This window comes from Rhinatrema bivittatum, chromosome 16 (assembly GCF_901001135.1).
Source record: "Rhinatrema bivittatum chromosome 16, aRhiBiv1.1, whole genome shotgun sequence".
In the NCBI taxonomy this organism is placed as follows: Eukaryota; Metazoa; Chordata; class Amphibia; order Gymnophiona; family Rhinatrematidae; genus Rhinatrema; species Rhinatrema bivittatum.
The window spans coordinates 38,027,725-38,046,229 of record NC_042630.1 but is presented as its reverse complement, the minus strand read 5'-3'; the positions used below and the strand labels follow the sequence as shown (position 1 = coordinate 38,046,229).

At 48.1% G+C, this 18,505-nt stretch overlaps 1 protein-coding gene across 9 annotated transcripts in view; it reads left to right on the top strand.

The window, feature by feature from the left end:
• The window catches only part of B4GALT3 (beta-1,4-galactosyltransferase 3), a 63,458-nt gene extending 45,676 nt beyond the window's left edge, over window positions 1–17,782 (top strand). For all 9 annotated transcript variants that reach the window (XM_029580708.1, XM_029580711.1, XM_029580714.1 and 6 more), the window contains 4 exons: window positions 4,363–4,553; window positions 4,957–5,079; window positions 14,049–14,153; window positions 15,245–17,782. In XM_029580708.1, the coding sequence (XP_029436568.1) occupies window positions 4,363–4,553; window positions 4,957–5,079; window positions 14,049–14,153; window positions 15,245–16,181 (1,356 nt within the window). In that variant the 3' untranslated portion in view covers window positions 16,182–17,782. The remainder of the gene's footprint in view (window positions 1–4,362; window positions 4,554–4,956; window positions 5,080–14,048; window positions 14,154–15,244) is intronic.
• The last annotated feature ends 723 nt before the right edge of the window (window positions 17,783–18,505 follow it).

The window sequence follows — 18,505 nt, the reverse complement described above, 5'->3', positions numbered from 1 at the left end:
CTAATTTTACAAATGTAACTTATCCATTAGTGATGGTGTGCTATATATTAAAAACTACACACTTAGGGGTAGCTTTTCAAAGGGCGCGTACCCCCCGAAAACCTACCCCAAACCCCCCCTGCGCGCGCCGAGCCTATTTTGCATAGGCTCGGTGGCGCGCGCAAGCCCCGGGACGCGTGTAAGTCCCGGGGCTTGCATGAAGGGGCGTTTTGGGGGCGTGTCGCGCATGTCGCGACGTTTCGGGGGCGGTGCTGTGGGTGTGGTTTCGGCCCGGGGGTGTTCCGGGGGCATGGCCGCGCCCTCCGGAACAGCCCCCGGGTCGGGTCTTGGTGCGCGCAGGCATAAATCCATGGATAAAGGTAGAGGGGGGTTTAGATAGGGCCGGGGGGTGGGTTAGGGAGGGGAAGGTGAGGGGAGGGCAAAAGAAAGTTTCCTCCGAGGCCGCTTCGAAATCGGAGGGAACGGAGGCAGGCTGCGCGGCTCGGCGCGCACAGGCTCCCCAAAATCGGCAGCCTTGCGCGCGCCGATCCAGGATTTTAATGGATACGCGCGGCTACGCGCGTATCCATTGAAATCCCGCGTACTCTTGTTCGCGCCTGGTGCGCGAACAAAAGTACGCGCTTGCACAAATTTAGAAAATCTACCCCTTAGTGAATTTCTGCAGTGTGTATGGTTGTTTAATTGTTCGTGCTTTGCTCATCCCTGGCTTCTATTATCCCTTCTCTTTTTGGAAAGCTTGTTTAAATAGCCAGGTTTTTAAACTTTTTCTAAAGGTTTTGCTGTCTCTTTGTAACCTTAAATCCAGGGGCATGGAGTTCCATAGTATGGGTCCTGCCAATGATACTGCCCTCTCTCTTACTTGTGTTAGTCTTGTGGTTTTGACTGATGGTATAGTCAGGAGAGTTTTGTTTGCTGACCTTAGGTTTCTGTTAGGGACGTGTACTCGGAGGGCTGTATTTAACCAGTCTGCGTTTTCGTTATGTATTAACTTATGTATGGTGCACAATGTTTTGTATTGGATTCTTTGTTCGATGGGAAGCCAGTGTAGTTCAGCCAGTGTTTCCGTGATGTGTTCTCTTTTGCCAGTTAAAACTCTTGCTGCTGTGTTTTGCAAAACTTGCAGTGGTCTTAGTGCGGTGTATGGTAGACCTAGTGGAAGTGCATTACTGTAATCAGTGCTTGCAAATATCAACGCTTGTAGTACTGATCGAAAGTTAGCAGTTGTTAGGAGTGGTTTGAGTCTTCTGAGGACCCTAAGTTTTACGTATCCTTCCTTTACTTTTAGAGCTATGTGTTGTTTTAAGCTTAGTTCAGTGTCAATTATTACTCCTAGATTCCGTACTTTTTCTACTAGTAATATTTGTTGGTTGTTTTTGAGTGTGATTGGGCTTTGTTTGATTTCCGTATTTTTTCGTTCTAAGTGTAGGAATTCTGTCTTCTCTATATTGATTATTAATTCCATTTGGTTTAGTAGCTTTTTGATGATATCTAGATACATGTTGGCAATGTTTAATGTTTTCTCAATTGTATCGTCAATGGGTAATATTAATTGGATATCGTCGGCGTATATGTAGTGTATGATTCCTAGACCAGCTAGCAGGTGGCATAGTGGTAGCAGGTATATGTTGAAAAGTGTGGCAGAAAGGGTGGATCCCTGTGGTACTCCCGTTTGAAGGTTTATTTTTTTTTATGTTGCGTCTTTAATTTGTACTTGATAATGGACTTCTCCTCCAAGAACTTATCCAAACCTTTTTTGAACCCAGCTACACTAACTGCACTAACCAAATCCTCTGGCAACAAATTCCAGAGCTTTATTGTGTGTTGAGTGAAAAAGAATTTTCTCCGATTAGTCTTAAATATGCTACTTGCTAACTTCATGGAGTGCCCCCTAGTCCTTCTATTATTCGAAAGTGTAAATAACCGATTCACATCTACTCGTTCAAGACCTCTCATGATCTTAAAGACCTCTATCATATCCCCCCCTCAGCCGTCTCTTCTCCAACCTGAACAGCCCTAACCTCTTCAGCCTTTCCTCATAGGGGAGCTGTTCCATCCCCTTTATCATTTTGGTTGCCCTTCTCTGTACCTTCTCCATCACAACTATATCTTTTTTGAGATGCGGCAACCAGAATTGTACACAGAATTCAAGGTGCGGTCTTACCATGGAGCGATACAGAGGCATTATGACATTTTCCGTTTTATTAACTATTCCCTTCCTAATAATTCCTAACATTCTGTTTGCTTTTTTGACTGCTGCAGAACACTGAGCCGACTATTTCAATGCGTTATACACTCTGATGCCTAGATCTTTTTCCTGGGTGGTAGCTCCTAATATGGAACCTAACATCGTGTAACTACAGCAAGGGTTATTTTTTCCTATATGCAACATCTTGCACTTGTCAGTCTTGCAAGGTCATCCTGCAATGTATCACAATCCGCTTGTGATTTAACTACTCTGAATAATTTTGTATCATCCGCAAATTTGATAACCTCACTCGTCGTATTCCTTTCCAGATCATTTATATATATATTGAAAAGCACCAGTCCAAGTACAGATCTCTGAGGCACTCCACTGTTTACCCTTTTCCACTGAGAAAATTGACCATTTAATCCTACTCTCTGTTTCCTGTCTTTTAACCGGTTTGTAATCCACGAAAGAACATTGCCTCCTATCCCATGACTTTTTAGTTTTCTTAGAAGCCTCTCATGAGGGACTTTGTCAAACGCCTTCTGAAAATCCAGATACACTACCATCTACCGGTTCACCTTTATCCACATGTTTATTAACCCCTTCAAATAAATGAAGCAGATTTGTTAGGCAAGACTTCCCTTGGGTAAATCCATGTTGACTATGTTCCATTAAATCATGTCTTTCTATATACTTTACGATTTTGATCTTGAGAATAGTTTCCACTATTTTTCCCGGCACTGAAGTCAGGCTCCGGATCGCCCCTGGAGCCTTTTTTTAAATATTGGGGTTACATTGGCCACCCTTCAGTCTTCAGGTACAATGGATGATTTTAATGATAGGTTACAAATTTTAACTAATAGATCAGAAATTTCATTTTTGAGTTCCTTCAGTACCCTAGGATGCATACCATCCGGTCCAGGTGATTTGCCACTCTTTAGTTTATCAATCTGGCCTACTACATCTTCCAGGTTCACAGTGATTTCGTTCAGTTCGTCTGACTCATCACCCCTGAAAAACATCTCTGGAACTGGTATCTCCCCAACATCCTCATTAGTAAACACGGAAGCAAAGAATTCATTTAGTCTTTCTGCAATCGCCTTATCTTCCCTAAGAGCCCCTTTAACCCCTCGGTCATCTAATGGTCCAACCGGCTCCCTCATAGGTTTCTTGCTTCAGATATATTTTAAAAAGCTTTTATTATGAGTTTTTGCCTCTATGGCCAAATTCATTTCAAATTCGCCTGTCTTATCAATGTTTTACATTTAACTTGACAATGCTTATGTTTTATCCTATTTTCTTCAGATGGATCCTTCTTCCAATTTTTGAAGGATGTTTTTTGGCTAAAATAGCCTCTTTCACCTCACCTTTTAACCATGACGTTAATCGTTTTGCCTTCCTTCCACCTTTCTTAATGTGTTTAGTTTGCACTGTTACAACCTGTGCTGTACGTGTTATATGGTGAGACTGTATGTGTGTATGCTGCTGCTTGTGATGTACCTGTTATGTGATGGAACAGTACGTGTGTGTATGTGTATGTGTGTGAGACTGAGAGAAGCTTGCATTACTGCTGCCTATGCTGTGTGTTATTTTGTGGAACATGTGTGTGAGAGAAATTTGTATTGCTGCAGCCTGTGGAGTACCTACTGTGTGATGGAGCTGTCTGTGCGTGTGAAGTTTGCACTGTTGCTACCTGTGCTTTATCAGTTCTGTGGAGGGTGGATGTGTGTGTAAGAGAGCGAGAGAGAAGCTTGCATTGAGCTGCCTGTGCTGTACCTGCTCTGTGGTGGGTGGGGGTTTGAAAGAGAAGCTTGTATTGTGCTGCCTGTGCTGTACCTGCTCTGTGGTGGGTGGGGGTTTGAAAGAGAAGCTTGCATTGAGCTGCCTGTGCTGTACCTGCTCTGTGGTGGGTGGGGGTTTGAAAGAGAAGCTTGTATTGTGCTGCCTGGGCTGTGGTGGGTGGGGGATGTTTGTATAGAGGGGCAGAACCCAGCTGAACAAAACCTTTCCAGGTCCTTTATGAACCGCTGCCCTGCCCTGCAGTTTGGTTCAGAAATAAATCATGGAGGGGGCTCTTACATTTTTTTTGTGTGTGTGTGGGAAGAGGGCTGAGAACGGTCTTTCTCCTATCTCTGCTCCTGACTTCCCCTCATTCCCCCTTGCTGTCTGCGCAGGCCGGGAACACCACCTTCAACCGAGCAAAGCTGCTGAACGTGGGGGTGAAGGAGGCCCTGAAGGACGAGGACTGGGATTGCCTCTTCCTGCACGACGTGGACCTCATCCCCGAGAACGACCACAACCTTTACGTCTGCGACCCCTGGAACCCCAAGCACGCCTCCATCGCCATGAACAAGTTTGGTTACAGGTGATCAGCTCTTCCCATCCTGAAACTTGTTGCCACTCCCACCCCCAACTGAGCTCTGCCAGTGCATCTCGCTCCTGCCCTGCAGCACCCAAGTTTGGAGAACTTTCCTGGCAGACCTGACTATAAATTCCCGCTGTTATAAGCATTAACTATGTGATGTAAATGTCCACCTGGCTGTTAAAAGCTCTAAATGTACCTATTTTGTTGTTTACAAATAAAATGGAATTATCCTGCTGTTCCAGTACTGAAACCCACCTGCACGGCTCTGCAAGTGCACCTCAGTCCTACCCTGCAGCGCCCCCTAGTGTCCCCTGCTGATGCACCTCAGTCCTGCGGTGCGGTGTCCCCCCTCAGTTCCATTCTTGCTGATCACCCTTGTCTCTTCCCCCCCTCCTCTTTTCAGCCTCCCATACGCTCAGTACTTTGGGGGTGTTTCTGCGCTGACCCCAGAGCAGTACATGAAGATGAACGGCTTCCCCAACGAGTATTGGGGCTGGGGAGGAGAGGATGACGACATCGCCACCAGGTGAGGCATCATCTCGGGGAGTGGGGGGGGGTGGTGTCCCTTGCTCGGCTTTGCATAATCTCTTTGCTCTGGTGGGGGAGAGGGGGGGTTGGACCACAGGTAAGGGTCCTACTTCACCCAGGTCAAGCCAAGAGGCTGGGCCTTTCCTGGTTTTGCCCCCTTTGCATGCATGGAGATGTAATTCCAGCCTTCCTGCCGGGGGGGGGGGGGGTGGCGGAATCAGATGTACAGAGCCACGCACCCAGTGCCTGCGTGTATGTTCTGCAGTTGTGTCTCTGTCAGCGAACCTCCACGACGCGGCCTGCATGTAGCTCTGTATGCCTGTGCGCGTCTTTGTGACTGTCTCCATTTCTTTGACTGCGCGTCTCTGTGGCCATCTCTCTCTGTGTTTCTGCGAATGTGTGCGCGTATTAGACACTGGAAGAATAATCACAGGGGGGGGTTAGGCGGTGCACACAGTGATCTGAGCCATCTTCTGCCCCCTTGCGTTTGAAATAGCCTCGGTGACTCCTTGTCTTCCCCTTCTTCGTGTTGTCTAATTTTTGCGAACACATTATCGTGGCTTTTTGTCTCTTTCTCTTTTAAGTTTTCCTTCATTCTGGAGAGGCTTGCATGCTTTCTCGTTTCCACCGGCTTCTGGGGCTGGGGGTTTGTTGTTAAGTGAGAAGCTAACCAGGGACTCAGGATAAGCATTGCCCAGGGAGGAAAAACTGCACTTAACAGGACGCCGCAAGGCCCGGGACCAATGAGAGGGAGAGCACAAGCCTTCGTCGTGCCCGGCTGGAGCGTTCTCATTGGCTGGGACGAGTTCTCCCTAGTGTGACAGAACCTTCTCATTGGTTCCGACAGGAGACTTGAGCTGTGATAAGGACGTGCTCTTCATTCTCTGGGTTTCTTGGTCTCGCTATGCAGTTCCTTTTGGGGATTTCGGACCTCATGTTTTCCGATGGGACATTGCCGAGAGCCGGGAAGAGAGGAGAGATGCAACGTTGGAGCCAGATCCCTTGAGACTGAACACCAACGAGGGGTGGTGTAGCGTGGCCTGAGGCCAGCCTGAGTTGAAGGCTAATGCCAAAGTTGGATCCCTGCTGTGGTCATTCAGGTGCCTCTTGAGTGGGGGCAGGGGTGGGGATTTTGTCTCCTGGCGGAAGAATTGCCCTCGCAATAATTTGTAAAATGTTCCCTGTATGTACCGAGATCGGTCCAGACTCCTGGGTTTTGCCTCCCTTCCAGCAGATGGCGACAGAGAGAGTTTTTCAGACACTGCCTTATAACCTGGTGTGCCACTTGCAGTCACTCAGTATTTCTCTGTCTCTAGTAGATGGTGGCTATGCAAAACCTGCAGTCTGGGGGAGAGGGCAGAGAAAGCCTGGAGGGCTCATGGATGATGCAAGTGCAGCAGCAGGCCGCTTCGCGGTTAGCATGGGAATGGCGGCCATTTTGAATTCATTTGCGGCTGCAAGGAGGGAGGGGGATCTTCCTCTGCCACTGTTCCCAGTTGATCAGAGCCCCGTGGAGGACCGGGGAGCCCAAGGGACTCTAACGGGGGAGGATGAGGACCTCCTGGAGGAGGATACTGATGATCCTGCAGTTTTTTCTTCAGAATTTGATCTTTTGATGCACAAAGTGTATCTCACCAGGAAAGCCATGGGGCGGTGTTTTTCCAGGCAAGAAGGATCGCTGGGCTGCAGCCTAGGAAGAGGTCCAAGTTTTCACGGGCTACTGGTGCAATTAGGATTCGGCGAGTCCTTGGCAGGTCTGCACAATCAGATGCTGCAGACGAGGCCTCGGAGGATTCAGAGGATGGGGAGCCTCAGTGCAGGACCCTCCGGAGGCAAATTCTTCTCCAGAAGAACAGGATCCAGAAGAGGGGCAGGGACAAGCCCCAACTGTTGAGGGAGACTATCCGAAAATTGTTCATCTTTTCCACAGGGAAGAGTTGTGGCCCCCAATCCCCTATGTCCTTAAAAAGCTAAGGATACCGGTTCTGCAGGAGGAATCCGATCTGGAAGAGGTGGACCCAATCATGGATGGCTTAAAAGGTCCAGCAAAAGCCTTCCTCTTCCATGATTCGGTGAAGAAGTTAGCGGTCAGGGAGTGGCATACTCCAGAGTCCTGTTTGAAGGTTGATAGAGCAATGGATAAGTTATATCCATTACCGGAGGTCATGCTTGAGGCTGCCAAAGGTGGATGCCTCAGTGTCCGCGATTACAAAGAAAACGGCCATTCCGGTGGTCAGTTATGCAGTGTTGAAGGACATGCAGGTCAAGAAGTTAGAAGTCCATTTCAAAAAAGAATTTTGAGGTCTGTGCCCTAGGCATTCGTGCTGCGGATTGCAGTAGCTTCATGCTGCAGGCTGGTCTGTGCTGGGTACAGCAGTTGCAAGCTGAGAAAGCAATGTTGGTGTCGGAGGCAAAGCAAGCCGAGTGGCTGGAGGCCATAGTGGCCTGTGGAGCAGATGCATTGCATGACCTCATCAGAACTTCATCTAGGACTATGATGTCAGCGGTCTCTGCCCGATGGCTCCTTTGGTTAAGGAAATGGTCAGCGGATGTTTGGTTAAAGTCTCAGTTAGGAGCATTACATTTTTTGGGAAACCGCTTTTTGGAGAGGACTTAGAGGAGCTCATGAAATATCTAGGAGAGAATTAAGGGCATAGACTGCCAGAGGATAAGCTGAAAGGTGGAAAAGGATCCTTTTCTACATGGCCTCGCTTTAGGGTAAATAGGCAGTTTTGTCAGAATCGGGCTTTGGAGGGAGCCCGGAGACAAGGCACCGGGAGGCAGCAGTTCTGTAACCAGTCTTTTCGAGGTCGAAAGCCGGTTCTGGCCAGGTTGGTCTACTCCTCATGCTAGCTGTAGGGGGTCATTTGACTTTTTTGCGAGGAGTGGGCCAGGATCACGATGGACCAGTGGGTCCTAAATGTGATAAGAAAAGGTTACACTTTAGATTTTGCTTACCCACTAAGGGACTTATTCATGGTCTCCTCTTGCACTTCCGTAACCAAAAGGCAGATGGTACAAGAAACCATCAACTGCTTGCAGATGTTGTGAGCCATTGTCCCTGTACCTGTAGGGGAACGGGAAGGTATTACATATATTTTGTGGTCCCAAAAAAGGAGGGGACCTTCCGCCCGATTTTGGATTTAAAAAAAGTGAATGTGGCTCTCAAAGTTTCTCATTTTCGGATGAAGACCTTGCGCTCGGTCATTACAGTGGTGCATAAAGGAGAGTTCTTGGCTTCCCTAGATTTGATGGAGGTGTACTTGCATATAGTGAACCGGCCAAATCTGAGGTTCATGATCCTCGGGACACATTTTCAATTTTGCGCCCTTCCATTAGGGTTGGCAACTGCTCCAAGGACCTTTACCAAGGTGATGGTCATGGTGGCGGCTCTCAGGAAGGAGGGCATTCTAGTTCTCCTATATCTGGACGATTGGCTTATTCGAGCAAAGTCAGAGGTTCTTTGCAGACAAGCAGTGCTGTTGGTATTGCAGCAGTTAAGATCCCTGGGTTGGGTAGTGATTCTGTCAGAGTCACCCCTACTCAGGTGTTGGTGTTCCTGGGGGCTCATTTCAACACCAAGATTGGGAAAGTGTTTCTCACCAGGGAACGCATTTGCAAATTGCAGAGGCAGGTTTGCAGCTTGTTAGAGACAGCAGTTCCCAGGGTTTGGGATTACCTGCAGGTTCTCGTTTCCATGGCTTCCAGGTTGGAGATGGTTCTTTGGGCGTTTGCTCATATGAGGCCTCTGCAGCAGGCATTGCTTTCTCTGTGGAATCCATTGTCAGAACTATTTCATCTGCCACTTCCTCTTACGGAGATAGCCAGGTCCAGGCTCTTATAGAAATGACGGCAGAAGAAGACCAAACGGCCCATCCAGTCTGCCCAGCAAGCTATGCACTTTTTTTTTCCTCTTACTTGTTACGCTTGGCTCTTAGTACCTTTTAGTTCTATTTCCCTTCCACCCCACCATTAATGTAGAGAGCAGTGTTGGAACTGCATCTAATTGAATATGTAGCTTAGTTAGGGGTAGTAACCGCCTCAATAAGCAAGCTACACCCATGCTTTTGTTTACTCGACTATGTAATTCAGTCCTTGTTGGTTGTTGTCTATATATAGATCCTCTTTTCTACATTGCCCCTGCTGTTGAAGCAGAGAGCTATGCGTTGAAAGTGAAGTATCAGACTTTCTCCCCTGCCGTTGAAGCAGAGAGCTATGCTGGCTATGCGTTGAAAGTGAAGTAACAGACTTTCTCCTCTGCCATTGAAGCAGAGAGCTATGCTGGCTATGCGTTGAAAGTGAAGTAACAGACTTTCTCCCCTGCCGTTGAAGCAGAGAGCTATGCGTTGAAAGTGGCTTGGTTGGGACCAGTTAGTCCGTGGGGTGGACTTGGAGGTTCTGAATTGGATAGTAGTTACTACCGACGCCAATTACTCTGGATGGGGAGCTGTATACCAGACTCAGTCGGCGCAGGGCCAGTGGTCGGCAGAAGAGGTGTCATGGTCTATCAATTGGTTAGAGATGAGAATGGTGCGGTTCGCGTTGTGTGCCTTTCTACCTCTCTTGGATGGGCATCCGGTAAGCATTTTGCCAGACAGTACAATGATGGTGGCTTAAATCAACTGACAGGGTGGTACCAAGAATCGAGCGGTGGCTCAGGAAGCCCAGGAGTTAATTCGCTGGGCACAGCAGCATCTGGTATTATTAGCGGCATCTCACATAGTGGGGATAGACAATGTGCAGGTGGATTTTCAGTCGTCAGCAGTTGGATCCTGGGGAGTGGGAGTTGTTGGAGGAAGCAATGAGGCTTATGTGTGCTAGATGGGGCATGTCCCACATGGACTTGATGGCAACTTAGTGAAATGCCAAGGCTCCGGGCTTCTTCAGTTGCAGAAGGGAATGCGGACCAGAAGGGGGTCGATGCCTTAATGCTGTCATGGCTGCAAGGGGTTCTCCTGTACGTATTTCTGCCATGGCCGCTGGTGGGCAAAGTGTTGCAGCAAATAGAGATTTGGGAGAGGTGATTCTAATGGTGCTGGAATGGCCTCAGCGGCCATGGTTTGTGGATCTGGTCAATCTAGCGATGGATGGGCTGCTGTGTCTCGCCCATCTACAAAAGCTTCTGCACCAAGGTCCCATATTTTCAGATAAAACGGCTTCTGTCTCGTGGCTTGGCTTTTGAGAGGAAACGTTTAAGGTGGAAAGGGTATTCGGAGGATGTCATTTCCACTCTGCTACAAGCTAGGAAGACTTCAACATCCTTAGCCTATGTGAGGGTCTGGAAAGTCTTTGAGATCTGGTGCGCAGAGCAGGGTGTTGAAACTACTCGATTGTCCGGGACACACATTTTGATCTTCTTTCAATGAGGGTTGGTGAAGGGTTTGGCCTTTGACTCCCTCAGAGTTCAGGTGGCAGCGTTGGGCTGTCTTCAAGGCAAGGTGCAGGGAGCGGCCTTAGCTGCAAATCCTGATGTGGTGCGTTTTCTCCGGGGATGTGTGTGGCTCAGTTTGAGCCTCTTAGAAGAACAGCTATGAAAGATCTTACCTTAAAGATTGTTTTTCTGATGGCAATTTGTTCCGCTAGAAGGATTACGGAACTTCAGGCTCTGTCATGTAGGGATTCTGTTTTGAGAATTACGTAGTCCGGAGTCTCATTGTGTACGGTTCCTTCCTTTCTTCTGAAGGTGGTATCGTCATGTCACTTGAGATAATCGGTAGAGCTTCTGGCCTTTCCAAACCTGGATGCGGCGGTGCCTCATGCGAGGGAGTTATGACTCTTGGCGTTGTTGCGATATATCACGGCTTTCAGCTCATCTCTTTGTGCTATGGAGTGGCGCAAAAAAGGGACGTAAGGCTTCAAAGTCCACCATAGCGCAGTGGTTGAAAGAAGTGATAGGTTCGGCGTACATCTTCAAGGTCGTCCTATTCTTGAGGGTAGAAGGGCTCATTCCATCACAGGCACCATCTTGGGTCGAATGACCGCAGTTATCGCCACAAGAGATCTGTAGGGCAGCTACTTGGAAATGGTTGCACACTTTCACCAGGCATTATCGTTTAGATGTCCACGCTCTGAAGGACATGGGCTTCAGTGAAAGTGCACGTCAAGCAGGACTCTCGCAGTCCCCCTGGTTAAGGAAGCTTTGTACATCCCAGGAGTCTGGACTGATCGGGGTACGTACAGAGAAAGGAAAATTGGTTCTTACCTGCTAATTTTCATTCCTGTAGTACCACAGATCAGTCCAGAGTCCTGCCCACTGGAGGAAAGGGAGATTTGGAGAGTCCTGCTCGATCTGTTTTTGTAATTACTCTGAAGAATGGCACAGGTTTCGTTAGTTTCTCACGTTGGTAAGGTTGGAAAGGTTTTTTTTCCGTTATAAGGTTCCACTTTCGGCTGCAGCGATTCTGGCGAGAAGCACCCGGAGAGCCTTGTTTCTTTAATTTCTGGTTCCTGGTTCCTGGCAGCTACCCCGACGTCAGCGGGAGGGGCCGAGAGACGCTACAAGAGCAGCGTCGGAGAGGTATCTGAGCTGCAGCGATTCTGGCGAGAAGCACCCGGAGAGCCTTGTTTCTTTAATTTCTGGTTCCTGGTTCCTGGCAGCTACCCCGACGTCAGCGGGAGGGGCCGAGAGACGCTACAAGAACAGCGTCTCGAATAGGCGCGCCACCGTCGCCGGCGCGCCACCAAAGCCGCGCACACTCAAGGGGCGCACGGCTTTGTGTGGCTTAGTTCGGCGTTGGGAGGCTTGGAGGTGAAGGTCTGCCAGAGTGTCTGCTGTCACAGAGGCAAGTAACTAATTAACATTGTAGCAAAAGCAGACTTCCTGTTTTGAAGTAATTGCAGAAATACGATGCCGCCAAAACGGAAGGGGAGAGTAAGGGTTTTTCCTTCCCTGCCTCCCCCTTCACCGATTCAACAGGAAATTGTCCGGTTTTTGTCAATGCCTGCATCTACTCCAGTGGCCAAGGATACCGCTGGCTCAGGTACTTTGGGAGGAGTATCAGAGTCTATGGAGGAGGCATCACTGAGTCCGAACCTGGACAGACCACCTTTGTGTAGGGCAAAAGAGGGACCTAAAATGGACACACCTGAGGAACTCAATATAATTGAGCTTCAGTCCCATATTGAAAACACCATAGCAGGGGCTGGAAATGAGACACAAGATCGAGTCTCAGCTGGTGATTCCATTGTGACCCCTGAACGCCCTACTGTGGTAACATTGGATTTGCTATGGGACATTATGAATAAAATGTCTTTAGATATAAAAGGGTTAGACAGGAAAGTAGATACAATGACAGGGAAAGGGCAGCAGGATATTAAGGAAATCCGAGATGCTGTGAAAAAATCGGAGGAAAGGATAGCTTTATTAGAAGACAGGGAGAAAAAGAACTCAGAATTTCAAAGCTTGGTAGTAAAAGATAGAGATTCACTATCTCGAAGAATAGAAATCTTTGAAAATAATAGCAAACGTTTAAATCTCCGTTTTCTCAACTTCCCTCGGGTGGTTGGGCAGACATTGATGGAAACGTTGAAGAGATTTCTGTTAGAAGTAGTGAGTTTGCCAGAAAATGATATACCTGTTATTACCCATTGCTATTTTCTTCCTAAAAAAGATCCAAACTTAATAACTGAGGAAATGCCCTTCCAAGGCAACCTCACAAATTTTCTAGAAAGTACTAACAACTTGATAATAGATAGAGGTACATTGGTGGCAAATTTTCTTAATTTAAGTGATCTTAATAATGTTATGAAACAATACTTTGCCAAGTATCCTATCACGTTTCATGAAAATTTGGTAAAGATCTTCCCTGATCTATCAATTACTACACAGACAAGAAGAAGAGAATTTCTGTTATATAGACAAGAATTGATAGAGATGGGTTTCACTTTTACCCTGCGATACCCGTGTAAATGTGTGATTAAGAAACAGCTAGATGTATACATTTTCTTTGTCCCCGAACATCTAAAAGCATTTGTGGAACAAAAGAGATTAGAAGTAATTCCCGTACAACCCAATGGTGAAGTATAGATTAATGCAGGAATACAATGTTAAATTCTAGATAATGTTTCTCTTTTTATCTCCCAAGTTATTTTCAGTATGTCTCTGTTTTCAGATAATGATTGAAATATTTCTGTTTGATTATATCATAATTAGACTATAAATATAAATGAAATATTGATCTGTAAAGAAAATGATCCTATGATATAGTTTAATAATTATGTTTTATTACATGTCTAATATATGGAAAATCAATAAATATATAATTGGAAAAAAAAAAAAGGTTCCACTTTCTACAGCTCATGCAGGGGGATGTGATTATGTTTCTTGTAGTTATGCTTGTTGGTATCTTGGCTTGGGTACAGGGCAATACCGAGGGACTGCAGGTGGCACACCGGGTTATGTGGCAGTGTCAGCGAAACTTTCTCCGTCTCCATGTGCTGGAAGGGAGGCAAAACCCAGGAGCCTGGACTGATCTGTGGTACTACAGGAATGAAAATTAGCAAGTTAGAACCAATTTTCTTTTACCTCCCTGCCAGACACCTGGATATTGAGAGGCCCACCATTGTCGTAGCCTGACATTGTGGTGTCCAGCCTCCTCTTAACTACAGTCATAGGGATAGCCAGGAGGACTCGCTGTAGAGCCGACTGTTTCCTCCTCCTTTCCTTCCCTGGTCACTCTAGAGCAATGATGGTGAACTCCAGTCCTTGAGTGCCACAAACAGGCCAGGTTTTCAGGATATCAACAATGAATATGCAAATCTATCTCATGCATATTCATGGTGGATATCCTGAAAACCTGGCCTGTTTGTGGCACTCAAGGACTGGACTTCATCATCAGTGCTCTAGAGTCAGAGTGGGGTCCCAAACCCCGTGCTCTGAACACAGACAGCTGTTATGTTCCATGCTGGCCCTGAAGATAAATGATACAAGCCTCGTTACTCACCCCATCTCACTCCTCTCCTTTCTAGGGTCCGACTGGCAGGAATGAAGATTTCTCGCCCTCCAGTGTCTGTGGGGCATTATAAGATGGTGAAACATAAAGGGGATAAGGGGAACGAGGAGAACCCCCACAGGTGAGAGAGCACTGCCATGCCCAGGCACCTTGATAACGTACAGCACCTCCTTTCCCCTTTAGACTCCAGTCTGATATTCACCACTGATCGATCATGTACAGCAGAGAGTGTGTGTTTGTGTCTGTGTGAGTGTGTGTCTGTGTGTGAGTGTCTGTGTGTGTGTGTCTGTGTGTGTGTGAGTGTCTGAGTGTCTGTCTGTGTGTGAGAATGTCTGTGTGTGTGAGAATGTTTGTGTGTGAGTGTGAGAGTGTCTGTGTGAGAGTGCGTGTGTGTGTGTGTGAGTGTCTGTGTGTGAGAGTGTGAGAGTGTCTGTGTGAGAGTGCGTGTCTGTGTGTGTGAGTGTCTGTGTGTCTGTCTGTCTGTGTGTGTGAGTGTCTGTCTGTGTGTGTGTGAGTGTCTGAGTGTCTGTCTGTCTGTGGGGCATTATAAGATGGTGAAACATAAAGGGGATAAGGGGAACGAGGAGAACCCCCACAGGTGAGAGAGCACTGCCATGCCCAGGCACCTTGATAACGTACAGCACCTCCTTTCCCCTTTAGACTCCAGTCTGATATTCACCACTGATCGATCATGTACAGCAGAGAGTGTGTGTTTGTGTCTGTGTGAGTGTGTGTCTGTGTGTGAGTGTCTGTGTGTGTGTGAGTGTGTGTGTCTGTGTGTGTGTGAGTGTCTGAGTGTCTGTCTGTGTGTGAGAATGTCTGTGTGTGTGAGAATGTTTGTGTGTGAGTGTGAGAGTGTCTGTGTGAGAGTGCGTGTGTGTGTGTGTGAGTGTCTGTGTGTGAGAGTGTGAGAGTGTCTGTGTGAGAGTGCGTGTCTGTGTGTGTGAGTGTCTGTGTGTCTGTCTGTCTGTGTGTGTGAGTGTCTGTCTGTGTGTGTGTGAGTGTCTGAGTGTCTGTCTGTCTGTGTGTGAGAGTGTCTGTGTGTGTGTGTGTCTGTCTGTGTGTGTGTGTATGTGCAGCTTGCACTGCGAACAGTTGGAAAATTGCCATTTCCAGTCCTGTTCACATTGGCAGCTTTTATGAGGCGTCCATGCAGAGATGCCTTCCTCTAACCCTGCATTGATCCTGGTTTTCTGCTCTGGTTTGCTGTAGGTTTGATCTGCTGATCAGGACCCAGAGGATGTGGACGCAGGATGGAATGAACTCCTTGACGTATACGCTGATCTCCAAGGAGCTCCTCGCTCTCTACACCAACATCACAGTTGACATCGGGCTCGACCCTAAGACCCAGCAAAGCAGGAGGACCCGGCAGCCCAAACCTGAGGAGCAGCCAGAAAAGGTGGTCTCGTTCCTCACTCCTGACAAGGCGGTGCTCCAGAAACCTGAAACATCCCTGGACTTTTGGAAGGGGCCACCAGAGCCCCAGACGGAAGAGCCTGAAGAGGTCAAAGTGCCGGCCTCTCTGGACCAGTGGAGTGGAAAGGAAGCGGGCGCCGGCAATCTGAGCGGACTGGAAGTGAGGGCGGCCAAGCTGAACATGTCTGCATCCTTGTCCCTGGGGCAGGGAGGAGAGAGGCGGCGTCGAAGCATACAGGACCCGAGAGTCCCACCAGGGCTTAATCCCCAGGAGGCACAGCCACGGAAGAGAAAACCCAGCAGTGTGAAACGCAGGAGCCGGCTGGAGAAAATAGCCAGGAAGCGGAGGGACCCCAGAAATGCTCCCAACCATGATCTCCTTAGGAAGCAGGGAGCCAGGACTGAAGCCCCGGCAGGGATAGAAGGACCTCAGGAGAGCTTCAGGAGCCTGGGAGCCAGGACCGGGGCCCCCAAGCCCCCAGCAGACACAGGGAGTCCTCAGGAGAGCTTCAGGAACCTGGAAGCCAGGACCGGGGCCCCCAAGCCCCCAGCAGACACAGGGAGTCCTCAGGAGAGCTTCAGGACCCTGGAAACCAGGACTGGGGCCCCCAAGCCCCCGGCAGGGATGAGAGACGTTCAGGAGAGCTTCGGGGAGGGGGGAGCCAGTCGGGGCCTGCAGAGGCCTGTGCTCAATCCAACAGCAAGGGGGAAGGCTGCCCCTTCCCTACGATGAGGAGGCGAGAAGGGGCAGGAAGGAACACTTTGTCCCAGAGGTCGCTGCCTTCCTCTAACCTCAAACAGAGTTATGATGCTGGCGTCTTCTATAAAACCTTTTGTCGGAGGGGGGAAAGGCGCCGGGTTACCAGAAGTCTCAGGAGCATGACTCAGACGTGACAGGCAAGGACCCGTCCCCGCTGGCGGAATTGGGTAGCCTTCCTTGGACTCAGACTCGCCGGCCGGGCAGGAGGCTGGCACCCTGCGTTCTGTAGCAAAGCAGGACTTGCCTCTTCCTGAGGCAGCAAAGCTAAAGTTTTTTTTTTTAATTTCTAAAACACCATCTGTGTACACAGCACCGTTGCACAGGGTTAAAATGTCCAGCTGCGCATGGGCACGGGGAGGTTAAGTGACTGGCCAAAAGGTCAGACAGCGAGTGGTGGAGCTCAGCCCTAAACTGGATCCACAACGATCCTCGCCCGAGGAAAAGGCAGGTTTCCTTTAACATTATGCACTAGGGGTGTGCAGGCCAAAATGTTTTGTATTGTTGTTTCGTGACATTTGAGGGCAAATTTCCATGGCGGGTTTTTTTTGGGGTTTTTTTTTTAGTGTGCACTAAAAAACCTAAAAGAAGAAAACAAGAAATTTTGTTTTTCCTTCTAATCGTTTCATTTTGAAAACGACATACAACGTTGTCTACGCTGTTTCAGATGAATGCACATCCCTGTTATCCCACTGACGCCAGCTTTGAGGTAGGGCTGCCTCCTTGCCCAGATCAACCCGAAGAGGCTGATCCAGTCCTGGCTTTTACCGCGCTGCACGCATAGCGTTACCGTTCCTATTTTCCTTAGAAAAAGCAGAACTACAGCTCAGGCCAGCAGAATCTGTACTGGATCAGCCTCTCTGGATTGACCTGGGGTGATTTTAGCAACGGGAAGGTCATGCCTTTGCAGGCATAAACAAACCCAGGGAGACGGTTGAGCTGATCAATATAGTGGCCCTGGCGTTTGATAAAACTCCCACCTGAGCGTAATCACTCATGTGGCTGACTCAGGAAATTACAAAAGTTATGGGTCAAGAGGCAGTGTCCTATTGTGAACAGAGAAAAGCGAGAGTAGGTCTTAAATGGTCACTTTTCCCAGTGGGGAGAAGTGAATAGTGGCGAGCCTCAAGGATCTGGGACCAGTGTGGTTATAACATGTTTCACAAACGAGAAAGGAGCAATGAGCGAGGTGATCAGATTTTGCAGGTGACTCAAAATTATTCAAAGTAGTTTAAAACAGGAGCGGATTCTGAGGAATTGCAGGACTGGGGGACTGGGCCTCTGAATGGCAGATGAAATTTAACACGGACAAGCACAAAGGAAAAATAATCCTATGTACACCACGATACTGGGTTCGGTGTTAGGCATTACCACCATCCAAGAAAAGGACCTTGGCATCACTGTGGGCAGAGCGTTTACATTTTCAGCTCAGCGTGCGGTGGTCAGAAAAAGCAAATAGAATGCTAGGAGTTATTCGGAAAGGAACAGAGAACAAAACGTGGAATAATGTCTGTCTCTGTCAACCCCTCGGTGTGTGCCGCACTTTGGAGGTTGCGTGCAACTCTGGCTGCTGCCGCTCAAAAAAAAACAGCCGAGCTAGGAAAGGTAGAGAGAGAGAGAAGGGCAACAAAAACGATAAAGGGGATGGAGCGGCTTCCTCATGAAGAGAGGCTAAAGAGGTTAGGGCTGGAGAGGAGACGACAGAGAAGGGGACATGATGGAGGTTTATAAAGTCATGCGCGAGGTATGGGACAGGTTAATGGGGAAGGGTTTGTAGACTATCAAATAGTACTAGGAGAAGGGAATGCCCCCTGAAGCTTCACAGGTAGCAGATTTATAATAAATTTAAGAACAAATTCTTTTTTTTTTTTTCACTCGACGCACAATTAAGCTGTGGAACTTGTTGACAGAAAAGGTGGTTGAGGCTAATAATATAACTCCACAAGTTTCTGGAGGACAGGTCCCTAAATAATTATGCAGGTAGGCTCTTTTTGGGTTTCTCCGCCTCTTAACTTCCTGGGGAGAGCCACCATCATTTATGCGTGGACCAGGGCTTTCCTGTCGGGATGGGCCGGGCGGTTGCAGGTGCCCAGGACCAGGATGCTGGGCTGGATGGGCCTTGCTCTGATTCAGCACGGCCCTTCCGATGTTCTCCTACACCACCAGGGATCTATCTATAATATATTTATCTGTATTGCGAGTAATTTGTGTTTGTGAAAGAGGACGATCCTAGATACAGTGAGCTCAGTATTTAAAAAAAATTGATAAGTTATCCAGCGGAAATTAGCAAACATCCCACT